The 15,397-nt window shown below is 38.6% G+C and overlaps 1 protein-coding gene across 34 annotated transcripts in view; it reads right to left on the bottom strand.

The window, feature by feature from the left end:
- The window catches only part of ATRX (ATRX chromatin remodeler), a 284,343-nt gene that overhangs the window by 219,817 nt on the left and 49,129 nt on the right, over nt 1–15,397 (bottom strand). For 29 of the 34 annotated variants that reach the window (XM_015443836.4, XM_005593996.4, XM_074030182.1 and 26 more), the window contains exon 2: nt 1,131–1,243. The exons of the other annotated variants lie outside the window; for them this stretch is intronic. In XM_015443836.4, the coding sequence (XP_015299322.1) occupies nt 1,131–1,243 (113 nt within the window). The remainder of the gene's footprint in view (nt 1–1,130; nt 1,244–15,397) is intronic. 34 annotated transcript variants of the gene reach the window in all.

A 15,397-nucleotide genomic window follows, 5' to 3' on the forward strand; every position in this document is an offset into this window, starting at 1 on the left:
CCTTGAAAACCTGAAAATGCTAACTGTTGCATGATACAAAATGTTTTTTAAAAAAGGGAACCAGGTACAATGGCTCTTGCTTATAATTTCAGCTATTCAGGAGGCTGAGGCAGGAGAATCATTTGAGGCTAGGAAGTTCAAGACCAGTCTGGACAACATAGCAAGACCATGTCTCTAAAAAATTTTTTTTGAAAATTAACCAGGCATGGTGGCACACACCCGTACTCCCAGCTCCTGGGGAGGGTGAGGTGAGAAGATTGCTTGAGCCCAAGGAATTTGAGGCTGCAGTGAGCTATGATCACACCACTACACTCCAGTCTGGGTGACAGAGTAAGACCTCGTCTCTAAAAAAAAACAAAAAAATCTTTTTAAAGAGAGACAGAGACAGGGACGTAGAGAGGAGGTGTTAAGTGGTTTTATTTAAAAAAATAAATACACCAAATCTACTCAGGGATATTATCAAACAACATAAAAATTTAACTCTTATGTTGGGTGCGATGGCTCATGCCTGTTATCCTAGCACTTTGGGAGGCCAGTGAGGGCGGATCACTTGAGTTCCAGACCAGCTTGTACTAAAAATACAAAAATCAGTCGGACATGGTGGCAGATGCCTGTGATCCCAGCTACTCAGGAGGCTGAGGCAAGAGAACAGCTTGAGCCCAGGAGGCGGAAGTTGCAGTGAGTCAAGATCATGCCATTGTACTCCAGCCTGGGTGACAGAGCGAGACTCCATCACAAAAATAAAAATAAAAATTTAACTCCTAATACATGAATAATTGCTAGGATAAAACATTCCTGTACTACTCCTGCCTCTTCTAATATTATTTTTTCACCATCAACATTGACTAGCCATTCTATAACACATTTCCATTACAAATAAAACCATAAGTGCATCCTTTTCTAAGCTTTCTATAGTCATACTCACCAAAATTAAAATCTCCTATATCAGATATAGCTAAGATACATAATAGGGACTTCTATAAAGCTTGCTAATCTGTCATTTTTCACAAACTGTAATCTTCTAAAAGCTGCTCCCTGAATAAAATAAATGGTTACCTCCATAAGTGTAAAAAAAAAAAAAAAAAATAGAAAAAAGACTAGAAGGTATAGCACATTCTTTTTCAATTTACCTGTGTTTTGATTCATTGCAAGTCGTGGAGGAGAACTTGTTTCTTCAGATTCTTCTGATGAGTGTGCAAGGAAGTCATGAAGCTTCTGCACCAATGTATTCAACTTGCTTTCACTATTAAAACAAAATTTAAAGAATTCCCTTAATTAGCCTTTCATGTTTTAAATTAATTGTAAAGCTCTAGCAAACTGAAAATATAGCCATACTGTAAGTCGTGTAAGAGTATGCACATTCAAAGCAAAAACTAAGGGAAATGTTACAGCTGTGGGTGTAGAAAGAAAAAATATTAAAGAAAACGAATTTTAGGCTGGGTGTGGTGGCTCATAATAGAGCACGGTGGCTCGTGCCTGTGGGTCTCAGCTACTCAGGAGGCTGAGGTGGGAGGATGGCTTGAGCCCTGTGAGGCAGAGGTAGCAGCGAGCTGAGATCATGCCACTGCACTCTAGCCAAGGCAACAGAGTCAGACACGGTCTCAAAAAAAAAAAAACAAGAATTTTATTTCACTAAGGATATAAAAATATGAGTAACACAACCTACCTGTACACTTACCTAGGATTAAAATATCATTTAAGGAAACTGCTATTACTTACTAAACATTTCGAAAATACTGAGGTCTTTCAATGTACTCTATATGCTGTTTTTAAACAGAAGTTAAACTTTGTGTTACTTTGTGTTACTTAAAAATGTATCAGAAAAATGCAACCCTTAAGTTAATTCTTAACAAACAATAAACCTACCTACCACAAAAGAATTTTAAAAGAAATCAAAAGAAAATTTGGGGGATTAAGCAGCAAAAAGGTATTCATATTTAAATTATATCCATTCCTATTTCACAACAAATAGCTGATCCTTATACTTATCTTGTCATATTATCATTAGGTACCTAAGTTATTATTTCCTCTCACTTGTATATAGCTTATATTTGGGAAATCCTTAGAAATCAAAACATAGATGTAGATTATCACTTCAAGAAAGATTTATACTAGCCAACACCCAGAAAAAGAGAGGTCAAGATTTTCCTTTCCATCATTTAATAAAAATAATTCAGTAATTTATCAAATACATTTACAGAACACTTACTCTCTGAAAGGCCTAAGCAGTGTTTTGGTTTATTATTCTATCCTCTGCTTGACACAAAAGAACTGTATAACTGACTGGCATAAAGATGAACAAAACATAGAAGAGGACTCGCAAGAGCTCCATCGCCCAGGGAAATATTTCCTTAACTAAGTTTTATAGCATCAACTCTTAAGTTACATAATAGATGTATCAGTAATTCAACAGGGTTTTAAGGAGTTAAAACTTTAAATAAGGAAAGTGTAAGTTTACCCCATTTATTTTCCTTAGAGTTAGCCTCTTGCTCTGTCACACAAGCTTGAGCACAGTGGCGTGACCTTGACTCACTGAGGCCTCAAACTCTTGGGCTAAAGCGATCCTCCTGCCTCAGCATCTTGAGTACCTATGGCACACACCTATGCTCTTAGTTGAGGAATTGTGGCACACAACTATATTCTTAGCTAAACTTTTTCTTTAATTTTTTGTAGAGATAGGGTCCAGTTATGTTGCCCAGGATGATCTGAAACTCCTGGCCTCAAGAAATCCTCCCACCTCAGCCTCCCAAAGCATTGGGATGACAGGTGTGAGCAACCATGCCCAGGACCATTTTTAATAAAAGTCAAAACTTTTGCATGTCAAGGGGCACCATCAAGAAAGTGAAAAGACAATCAATACAATGAGAGAAAACGATTTTCAAATCCTTTATCTCATGAGGGTCTGGTAACCAGAATACATAAAGAATTCTTACAATTAAACAACAAAAAGACAACTCAAATTTTAAAAGGGGTAAAAGACTTAGATATACATTTCTCAAAAGAATATATATACAAACGACCAATAAGCACATGAAAAAATGCTCAAGATCATTAGTCATATCAGGGAAATGCAAATCAAAACCACAACAAGAAACCAATTTATACTCAGTAGGATGGATATAATAATTTTAAAAACAAATTAAAGACATACATAGGCTCAAAATAAAGGGATGGAGGAATATTTACCAAGCAAATGGAAAGCAAAAAAAAAAAACCAGGGGTTACAATTCTAGTCTCTGATAAAACAGACTTTAAACCAACAAAGATCAAAACAGACAAAGAAGAATGTTACATAATGGTAAAGGGATCAATGTAACAAGAAGAGCTAACTATCCCAAATATACATGTACCCAATACAGGAGCATCCAGAATCATAAAGCAAGTTCTTAGAGACCTACAAAGAAACTTAGACTCCCACACAATAATAGTGGGAGACTTTAATACTCCACTGTCAATATTAGACAGACGGACAAGACGGAAAATTAACAAGGATACACAAGACTTGAACTCACCTCTGGACCAAGCAGACCTAAGAGAACTCTCAACCCCAAAGCAACAGAACATATATTCTTATCAGCACCTCATCACACTTATTCTAAAATTGACCATATAATTAGAAGTAAAATACCCCTAAGCAAATGCAAAAGAACAGAAATCACACCAGTCTCTCAGACTATAATGCAATCAAATTAGAACTCAGGGTTAAAAAACTCGTTCAAAACCGCACAACTACATGGAAACTAAACAACTTGCTCCTGAATGACTACTAGGTAAATAACGAAATTAAGGCAGAAATAAAGAAGTTCTTTGAAACCAATGAGAACAAAGAGATAACGTACCAGAATTTCTGGGACAAATTTAAAGCAGTGTGTAGAGGAAAATTTATAGCACTAAATGCCCACAAGAGAAAGCAGGAAACATCTAAAATCGACACCGTAACATCACAATTAAAAGAACTAGAGAAGCAAGAGCAAACAAATTCAAAAGCTAGCAGAAGACAAGAAATAACTAAGATCAGAGAAGAATTGAAGGAGACAGAGACAGGAAAAACCCTTCAAAATATCAATGAATTCAGGAGCTGATTTTTTGAGAAGATCAACAAAACAGACCACTATCCAGACTAATAAAGAACAAAAGAGAGAAGAATCAAATAGACGCAATAAAAAATGATAAAGGGGATATCACCACTGATCCCACAGAAATACAAACTACCATCAGAGAATACTATAAGCACCTCTATGCAAATAAACTAGAAAATCTAGAGGAAATGGATAAATTTCTGGACATATACACCCTCCCAAGACAAAACAAGGAAGAAGTTGAATCCCTGAATACACCAATAAAAAGTTCTGAAGCTGAGGCAGTAATTAATAGTCTACCAATCAAAACAAGTCCAGGACCAGACAGATTCAAAGCCAAATTCTACCAGAGGTACAATGAGGAGCTGGTACCATTCCTTCTGAAACTATTCCAATCAATAGAAAAGGAGGGAATCCTCCCTAACTCATTTTATGAGGCCATCATCATCCCGATACCAAAACCTGGCAGAGACACAACAAATAAAGAAAATTTCAGGCCAATACCTCTGATGAACATCGATGTGAAAATCCTCAACAAAATACTGGCAAACCGAATCCAGCAGCATATCAAAAAGCTTATCCACCACAATCAAGTTGGCTTCATCCCTGCGGTACATGGCTGGTTCAACATATGCAAATCAATAAACATAATCCATCACACAAACAGAACCAATGACAAAAACCACATGATTATCTTAATAGATGCAGAAAAGGCCTTCAGTGAAATGTAATACCCCTTCATACTAAAAACTCTCAATAAACTAGGTATTAATGGAACATATCTCAAAATAATAAGAGCTATTTATGACAAACCCACAGCCAATATCATACTGAATGGGCAAAAACTGCAGGCATTCCCTTTGGAAACCGGCACAAGACAAGGATGCCCTCTCTCACCTCTCCTATTCAAAGCAATATTGTAAGTTCTGGTCAGGGCATTAAGGCAACAGAAAGAAATAAGGGGTATTCAATCAGGAAAAGAGGAAGTCAAATTGTCTCTGTTTGCAGATGACATGACTGTATATTTAGAAAACCCCATCGTCTCAGCCCAAAATCTCCTTAAGCTGATAAGCAACTTCAGCAAAGTCTCAGGATACAAAATCAATGTGCAAAAATCACAAGTATACTTTTTTTTTTTTTTGAGACGAAGTCTTGCTCTGTCGCCCTGGCTGGAGTGCAGTTGGCCGGATCTCGGCTCACTGCAAGCTTCGCCTCCTGGGTTTACGCCATTCTCCTGCCTCAGCCTCCCGAGTAGCTGGGACTACAGGTGCCCGCCACCTCGCCCGGCTAGTTTTTTGTATTTTTTAGTAGAGACGGGGTTTCACCGTGTTAGCCAGGATGTTCTCCATCTCCTGACCTCATGATCCGCCCGTCTCGGCCTCCCAAAGTGCTGGGATTACAGGCTTGAGCCACCGCGCCCGGCCACAAGTATTCTTATACACCAATAACAGACAAACAGAGAGCCAAATCATGAGTGAACTCCCATTCACAATTGCTACAAAGAGAATAAAATACCTAGGAATACAACTTACAAGGGATATGAAGGACCTCTTCCAGGAGAACTACAAACTACTGCTCAAGGAAATAAGAGAGGACACAAATGGAAAAACATTCCATACTCATGGATAGGAAGAATCAATATCATGAAAATGGCCATACTGCCCAAAGTAATGTATACATTCAATGCTATCCCCATCAAGCTACCACTGACTTTATTCACAGAATTGGAACAAACTACTTTAAATTTCATATGGAACCAAAAAGGAGCCTGCAGGGTCAAGACAATCCTAAGCAAACAGAACAAAGCTGGAGGCAACATGCTACCTGACTTCAAACTATACTGCAAGGCTACAGTAACAAAAACAGCATGGTACTGGTACCAAAACACATATATAGACCAATGGAACAGAACTGAGGCCTCAGAAATAACACTACACATCTACAACCATCTGATCTTTGACAAACCTGACAAAAACAAGCAATGGAGAAAGGACTCCCTATATAATAAATGGTGTTTGGAAAACTGGCTAGCCATATGCAGAAAACTGAAGCTGGACCCCTTCCTTACACCTTAAACAAAAATCAACTCACGATGGATTAAAGACTTAAACGTAAGACCTAAAACCATAGAAACCCTGGAAGAAAACCTAGGCAATACCATTTAGGACATAAGCATGGGCAAAGACTTCACGATTAAAATATCAAAAGCAATGGCAGCAAAAGCCAAAATTGACAAATGGGATCTAATTAAACTAAAGAGCTTCTGCACAGCAAATAAATATACATATATATATATGTATGTGTGTGTGTATATATATTAATAAAACATAATTTCTATAATATATATAAAATAGATACATATATAAAATCAGAGTGAACAGGCAACCTACAGAATGGGAGAAAATTTTTGCAATCTATGCATCTGACAAAGGGCTAATATCCAGAATCTACAAAGAACTTAAACAAATTTACAAGAAAAACACAAACAACCCTAACAAAAAGTAGGCAAAGGATATGAACAGACACTTCTCAAAAGAAGACATTTATGCAGCCAACAAACATATGAAAAAAAAACTCATCGTCACTGGTCATTAGAGAAATGCAAATCAAAACCACAATGAGATAACATCTCACGCCAGTGAGAATGGTGATCATTAAAAAGTCAGGCAACAACAGATGCTGGAGAGGACGTGGAGAAACAGGAACACTTTTACACTGCTGGTGGGACTGTAAATTAGTTCAACCATTGTGGAAAACAGTGTGGCAATTCCTCGAGGATCTAGAACTAGAAATAACATTTGATCCAGCCATCCCATTATTGGGTATATACCCAAAGGATTATAAATTATGCTACTATAAAGACACACGCACACGCATGTTTACTGTGGCACTATTCACAATGGCAAAGACTTGGAACCAATCCAAATGTCCATCAATGATAGACTGGATAAAGAAAATGTGGCACATATACACCATGGAATACTATGCAGCCATAAAAAAGGATGAGTTCATGTCCTTTGTAGGGACATGGATGAAGCTGGAAACCATCATTCTCAGCAAACTATCACAAGAACAGAAAACCAAACACCACATGTTCTCACTCATAAGTGGGAGTTGAACGATGAGAACACATGGACACAGGGAGGGGAACATCACACACCGGGGTCTGTCGTGGGGTGGAGGGAGGGGGGAGGGATAGCATTAGGAGATATACCTAATGTAAATGACGAGTTAATGGGTACAGCACAGCAACATGGCACATGCATACATATGTAACAAACCTGCATGTTGACAGCACATGTACCCTAGAACTTCAAGTATAATAATAATAAAAACAAAAATCTCCATTAGAGAAACTTGGGTTCAGCCTTCAGTCTCACATTCGCATAACTACAACAGGAGCTTGATGCAGATGGCAGTCTATGAGATCTGATCTGCCTATCTGCAACTGGGTCAAAAAAATAAATCTAAATCCTGATGTTAGCTAACTAAACAAACGACTAGGTTTCACACCAATGTTAAATCCTAATGTCACTTTAAAAAAAACAAAACCAAAACTATGGCCCACGATCATTACCATCAATGTTTGACTGCTTTTTTACCCATGAGGAATTGGGAAATTTAAAACATTATTAGTGTTTTTTAATACATCTGACAAAGGTCTGATATCCAGAATCTGCAAGGAACTTAAATTTACAGGAAAAAAACAAACAACTCTATCAAAAAGTGGGTGAAGGATATGAACAGACACTTCTCAAAAGAAGACATTTATGTGACCAACAAACATAAAAAACAGCTCATCATCACTGGTCATTAGAGAAATGCAAATCAAAACCACAATGAGATAACATCTCAGGCCAATTAGAATGGCGAACATTAAAAAGTCAGGAAACAACAGACGCTGGAGAGGATGTGGAGAAATAGGAACACTTTTACACTGTTGGTGGGAGGATAAATTCGTTCAACCATTGTGGAAGATGGTGTGACAATTCCACAAGGATCTAGAATTAGAAATACCATTTGACCCAGCAATCCCATTACTGGGTATATACCCAAAGGATTATAAATCATTCTACTATAAAGACACATGCACACATATGTTTACTATAGCACTATTCACAATAGCAAAGACTTGGAAGCAACCCAAATGTCCATCAGTTATACACTGGATAAAGGAAACGTGGCACCTACACACCACGGAATACTACAGAGCCATAAAAAAGGATGAGTTCATGTCCTTTGCAGGGACATGGATGAAGACGGAAACCATCATTCCCAGCAAACTAACACAGGAACAGAAAACCAAACCCCACATGTTCTCACTCATAAGTGGGAGTTGAACAATGAGAACATACAGGCACGGGGAGGGGAACATCACACACTGGGGCCTGTCAGGGGGTTGGGGGCAAAGGGAAGGATAGCATTAGGAGAAACACCTAATGGAGATGATGGTTTGATGGGTGCAGCAAACCACCATAGCACATGTATACTTATATAACAAACCTGCACGTTCTGTTCACATATCCCAGAACTTAAAGTATAATAAAAAATAAAAAATAAAAAATTGAGAGTACTTTTAAAACAATAGTCTTCTTATAAACCGGAAAAGAAGTCTGAAGAAACAACAGATTATGGCAGACTGTCTACAAATTTACAAATGATGCATTGGTTCAACACCAGGAATGGGATGAGAAGGAAAGCACAATGAGAAAGGTGAAAGATGGAAAATTAATGGTAGAATGTGTTATGTACAATGCCACCTGTCCTCGAATCCACAAAAAGTATAATAAAAATTCCACTATTAAACCAGGTGTGGTGGCTCATGCCTATAATCCTAGCAATTTGAGAGGTGGAGATAGGAGGATCACTTGAGGCCAGGAGTTCGAGACCAGCCGTCAACATAGCGAGCCCCCATCTTTATTTAAAAAAAAAAAAAAAAAAAAAAGTCATTATCACTTTGCACAAGGATTAGCTGAAAACAAGCTCAGGCCGGGCGCGGTGGCTCAAGCCTGTAATCCCAGCACTTTGGGAGGCCGAGACGGGTGGATCACGAGGTCAGGAGATCGAGACCATCCTGGCTAACACGGTGAAACCCCATCTCTACTAAGAAATACAAAAAACTAGCCGGGCGAGGTGGCGGGCGCCTGTAGTCCCAGCTACTTGGGAGGCTGAGGCCGGAGAATGGCGTGAACCCGGGAGGCGGGCTTGCAGTGACCTGAGATCCGGCCACTGCACTCCAGCCTGGGCTACAGAGCGAGACTCCGTCTCAAAAAAAAAAAAAAAAAAAAAAAGAAAACAAGCTCAGTTCGATGAGCCAATTTCTGTAATACTTCTTTTCATTATTAAATTCAATTATCTCTATCATAGACATTTTACATGAAAATAATTCCAAGTTATTAGGATCATCCTTTTGGTCAGTAATTAAATTATGTTTGGTTAGCAAAATAAATAATGAAAAACACATTACTTTGCTCTCATTCCCTATAGAAACTTGTGAAAAAAAGTACACAAAATGCACGAAGAAATGAATATAAAACTGCAACTTCTTAAAGCCTATGAAGTGTTAAATGTGATAGTATTTTTTAACTTATCAAATATTTAGAGGTAAAATGACTATTCATTGTAGGCTAAGTTCCCGTGAAATAGACACTCTCATAGATAGCCTGTGGTGATACATACATTTACAAAACAAATTGGCAAAAACCATCAAAAGACTTTGATCTAGTAATTCTATCTCTCTTTATCTACACAAAGAAAGTATTCCTTTTTTTCTTTTGAATCGGAGTCTTGCTCTGTCGCCCAGGCTGGAGTACAGTGGTGCGATCTCGGCTCACTGCAACCTCTCCACCTCCCGAGTTCAAGCAATTTTCCTGCCTCAGCCTCCTGAGTAGCTGGGACTACAGGCGTGCACCACCATGCCCGGCTAATTTTTGTATTTTTAGTATAGAAGGGGTTTCACCATATTGGCCAGGTTGGTCTTGAACTCCTGACCTCATGATCCACCTGCCTCAGCCTCCCAAAGTGCTGGGATTATAGGCATGAGCCACCGCATCCGGCCCAAAGAAAATATCTCTACATAATAACTTTACTCAACAAAGGTATCTATCTGTGAGATACAGAAGAAAAAAAAACTGTAATCAATTAAAGTGTATAATAAAGACTAGGTGAACAAGGATGCAAACAAGTCATACAATATCATACCAACCATTAAATTTTAAAAGTTCAAATAATATGGAAAATAGCTCATACTACAATGCTAACCAAAAACAGCAGGCTATAAACTGTCTATGATGTATGACAACAATTATGTTTAAAATTGAATTAAAATATTGCTAATAAATATACCCCAAAATATCTATAGTAAGTAATATCTAGCTAATATTACAGAAGATATTTTCCTTCTACCTTTTTGGTACATAATAAACTCATTGCTTTCATGCAGGAAAATTTTTATTTTCTTTTTTAATTCATAGACTTTTCTTTAAAATTTGATAAAGACATGTATGACTCAAACTAATTCAAAATTTAAAACATCACTTTTCTAAGATTATTCAAGGTAATTCAATTCCATTTAAGAAAATACTCACATGTGCGTGTGTTTCTAGTTTCAAAATCGTCATGTTTAAAGTACATTATATGGCCCGGCATCCCAGCACTTTGGGAGGCCAAGGCAGGTGGATCACTTAAGGTCAGGAATTCGAGACCAGCCTGGGCAACATGGTGAAATCCCATCTCTACTTAAAATACAAAAAACTTAGCTGGGCGTGCCCGTGCATGCCTGTAGTCCCAGCTACTCGGGAGGCTGAGGCATGAAAATTGCTTGAACCTGGGAGGCGGAGGCTGCATTGAGCCAAGATCACACCACCGCACTCCAGCCTGGGCAACAGAGCAAGACTGTCTCAGAAAAATAAACACATTATAAAGCATACAGTTATTTGTTAATACCTGTAACTTCAGTTTTAAATTAAACAGTAATTAACGATTTCGACTTTTCACTAATTCAAGAGATTCTATTCATACCTGCTTTACTTACAAGTTTACTACTCACTTAAGTGTTGAAAACTTCCTAACACGTGTCCTTATCAAACATAATTATGACAAATATTTTCCAAAGCCAATGGAAACCAAAAAAGTGCAGAAGTGGCTATACTTACATAAGACAAAATAGATTTCAAGACAAAAACTATAAGAAAAGCCAAACAGGGTCACCATATAATGATAAAGCAGTCAATTCAGCAAGAGGACATAACCATTTTAAATATAAATGCACCCGACACTGGAGCACTCACATATATAAAGCAAGTATTATTAGAGCAAAAGGGAGAGACAGACTCCAATATGATAATACCTGGAGACTTCAATATCCCACTTTCAGCATTGGACAGACCTTCCTAAGAAAACCAACAACGAAACATCAGACTTAATGTGCATTACAGACCAAATGGACCTAATAGATATTTACAGAACATTTCATCCAAGGGCTGCAGAATACACATTCTTCTCCTCAGCCCATGGATTATTCTCAAGGACAGAACATGTATTAAGTAACAAAACAAGTCTTAAGATATTAAAATACTGAAATAATACCAAGCATCTCCTCTGATAACAGAATAAAACTAGAAATCAATGAGAAATTTTGAAAAATATACAAATATATGTAAATTAAACAACATGTTCCTGAATGATCAGTAGGACAATGCAGAAATTAAGAAGAAAATTGGAAAATTCATTGAAACAAATGATACTGAAACACAACATACCAAAACTTATGGGATATAGCAAAAGCATTACTAAAAGGGAAATTTATAGCTGTAAGTGCCTACATCAAAAAAGAAGAAATACTTCAAATAAACCCTAACAACACATCTTAAAGAACAAGAAAAGCAAAAGTAAACCAACTCCAAAATCAGAAGAAATAGTAAAGATAAGAGTAAAGCAAATGAAACTGAAATAAAGAAAACAATACAAAATATCAATAAAACAAAATGTTGGTTTTTGTAAAAGTTAAAAGAAGATTTAAAAACCTTTGGCCAGAGTGAAAAAAAGAGAAGATCCAAATATATAAATCAGAGATGAGAATGGAAACATTACAATTACAACCGATACTACAGAAATAAAAAAGTTCATTCCTGGCTACTATGAAAAACTATATGCTAATGCATTGGAAAACCTAGAAGAAATGGACAAATTCCTAGACACAACCTACCAAGATTGAACTATGAACAAATCTACAACCTGAACACAACTATAACAATGAGATTGTTGCCATAACAAAAATTCTCCCAGTAAATAAAAGCCTGGGACCTGATGGCTTCACTGCTGAATTCTACCAAATATTTAAAGAAGATCTAATACTGATAGGGGCAGGAGGCAGAGAAATTCTAGGAAGACAGGGGCAGTCCCTGGTGAAACTCCACGTTCAAGCCAAAAAGCCTGAAACCCAAGGCCCAAAGTGAAAACTTCTATTCCTGTTTGTCTGTTCTCTCCCGATTGGTTCTGTTTGAATAATTTCTCTTTACCAATAGAATGCTGCCTTTTCCAAAACTCCTACAGCCTGCCCCGTCCCCATCCTGTGCCTATAAAGACCCCAGATTCAGTTGGTATAGAGGAGAGAAATGGCTTAATTTCAGAGAAAAGATGGCCAAACTTTGGCAAAGGAGATGGCTTGACTTAGGGAAGAAACGGCCGGACTTCAGGTAGATCAGCCCTTCCCGTCCCCTCTCCAGCTCCCCTCTCCGCTGAGCCATTCCCACCGCTCAATAAAATTCTTCACCTTCACCATCCTTCAAGTGTCCACTCGACCTCATTCTTCTTGGATACCAGACAAGAACTCAGGACACACTGAGTGTGGGTACCCAAAAAAGACTGTCACACCGGCCCTTTGCCCTTGCCAGTAGAGGGCAGCCACCCCACATGACAAGGCAAGAGGCCATCTGAGCTGTTAACACACAGCCGTCGGCAGACAGCAGAACTAAAGGAGCACTGTTAATACAACCTTGGGGGCCTCGGGGTCACAGACACCACCCCCTTCCCCATCAACCTGGGTGCTGTGCCCACAACAGCCGGGTCCCACACTCACTCACTTGTGCCTGGTCTTGCCGTGGTCCCTGCACAGAGCTTGCTACCGTATCAGCGCCCGGACCAGTCGGCCAGGTCCCGGACTCACTCACTCACATGCACTCGCCAACAAGGGGTTGAGCACCGCAGGCTGAGTAAACATTTGCCCCTGTCACAAGTCCAACAAAGGGGCCGAGAAAATTCCTGCATCTATACTATACCTACTCAAACTATTACAAAAAATAAAAGGAAGCAATACTTCCAAACACATTCTGTGAGGCCAGTATTACCCTGTTACCAAAACCAGACAAAAACACATCAAAAAAAGAAAATGACAGGCCAATATCTCTGATAAATATTGGTGCAAACATCCTCAACAAAATACTAGCAAACCAGATACATTAAAAAGATCATTCATCATAACCAAGTGGAGTTTACCCCTTGGATGCAAGAGGGGATCAATATATGCAAATCAGTGTGATACATCGTATCAACAGAATGAAGTACAAAACCCATATTCTATCAATCGATGCTTAAAAACCATTTGATAATATTCAACATTCCTTCATGATAAAAACCCTCAAAAAAATGGGCTTAGGAGGAACATACCTCAACATAATAAAAGCCATATACAACACACCCACAGCTAGTATCAAACTGAGGGGAAAAACTCAATGCCTTTCCTCTAAGATCCAGATCATGACAAGGATGCCCACTTCCAGCAGTTACTCAACAAAGTACTACTGGAAATCCTAGCTACAGCAACTAGACAAGAGAAAGAAATAAAGGGAAAGGAAGAACTCAAATTACCCTTATTTGCAGATTATATGATCTTATATTTAGAAAAACCTACACTCTACAAAAAAACTATTAGAACTGATAAATTCAGTAAACTCTCAGTATAAAAAATCACTATACAAATATCAGCAGCATTTCTATATATCAACAGTGACCAATCTGAAAAGGAAATTGAATAAAATTGAAGAAGACACCAAAAAATGGAAAGATATTCCATGTTCATGGATTGGAAGAATCAATATTATTAAAATGTCCATACTACCCAAAGCAATCTACAGATTCAATGCAATCCCTATCAAAATGCCAATGACATTCTTCACAGAAATAGAAAAAACAATCCTAAAACTTACATGGAACCATAAAAGTTCCAGAATTTCCAAAGCTATACTAAGCAGAAAGAACAAAATGAAGAATCACATTATCAGACTTCAAATTATACCACAGAGTTATAGTAACCAAAACAGCATGACTCTGGCATAAAAGCAGACACATAAACCAATGAACAGAATACAGAACTGAGAAACAAATCCACACATCTACGGTAAACTCATTTTCTATTTTACAAAGGTGCCGAGAACACACACTGGGGAAAAGAAAGGCTCAATACATGATGCTGGGGGACAGTCACAGTGGCTCACGTCTGTAATCCCAGAACTTTGGAAGGCCAAAGCAGACGGATCACTTGAGGTCAGGAGTTTGAGACCAGCCTCGCCAACATGGTGAAACCCCATCTACACTAAAAATATAAAAATTAGCCAGTCATGGTGGCAGGCGCCTGTAATCCCAGCTACTTGGAAGGCTGAGACAGAAGAATCACTTGAACCCAGGAGGCAGAGGTTGCAGTGAGGGGAGATAGCATCACTGCACTCCAGCCTGGGCGACACAGTGAGACTCACTCTCAAAAAAATAAATAAAATAAAATAAAGTAAAATAAAAGGTGCCAGGGCCAGGCACAGTGGCTCACACCTGTAATCCCAGCACTTTGGGAGGCCAAAGCGGAAGGATCACCTGAGGTCAGGAGTTCAAGACCAGTCTGGCCAACATGGTGAAACCCCGTCTCTACTAAAAATACAAAAATTAGCTGGGCATCATGGTGGGCGCCTGTAATCCCAGCTACTTGGGAGGCTGAGGCAGGAGAATCACTTGAACCTAGGAGGCAGAGGTTGCAGTAAGATGAGATAGCACCACTGCACTCCAGCCTGGGCAACACAGTGACACTCACTCTCAAAAAAATAAATAAAATAAAAAGTAAATGATGCTGGCCGGGCACAGGGGCTCATGCCTGTAATCCCAGTAATTTGGGAGGCCGAGGCAGGTGGATCATTTGAGGTCAGGAGTTCGAGATCAGCCTGGCCAACATGGTGAAACCCCATCTCTACTCAAAATATAAAAATTAGCCAGGCATGGTGGTACACGCCTGTAAACCCAGCTACTCGGGAGGCTGAGGCAGGAGAACTGCTTGA

This window comes from Macaca fascicularis, chromosome X (genome assembly GCF_037993035.2).
Source record: "Macaca fascicularis isolate 582-1 chromosome X, T2T-MFA8v1.1".
Taxonomy (NCBI): Eukaryota; Metazoa; Chordata; class Mammalia; order Primates; family Cercopithecidae; genus Macaca; species Macaca fascicularis.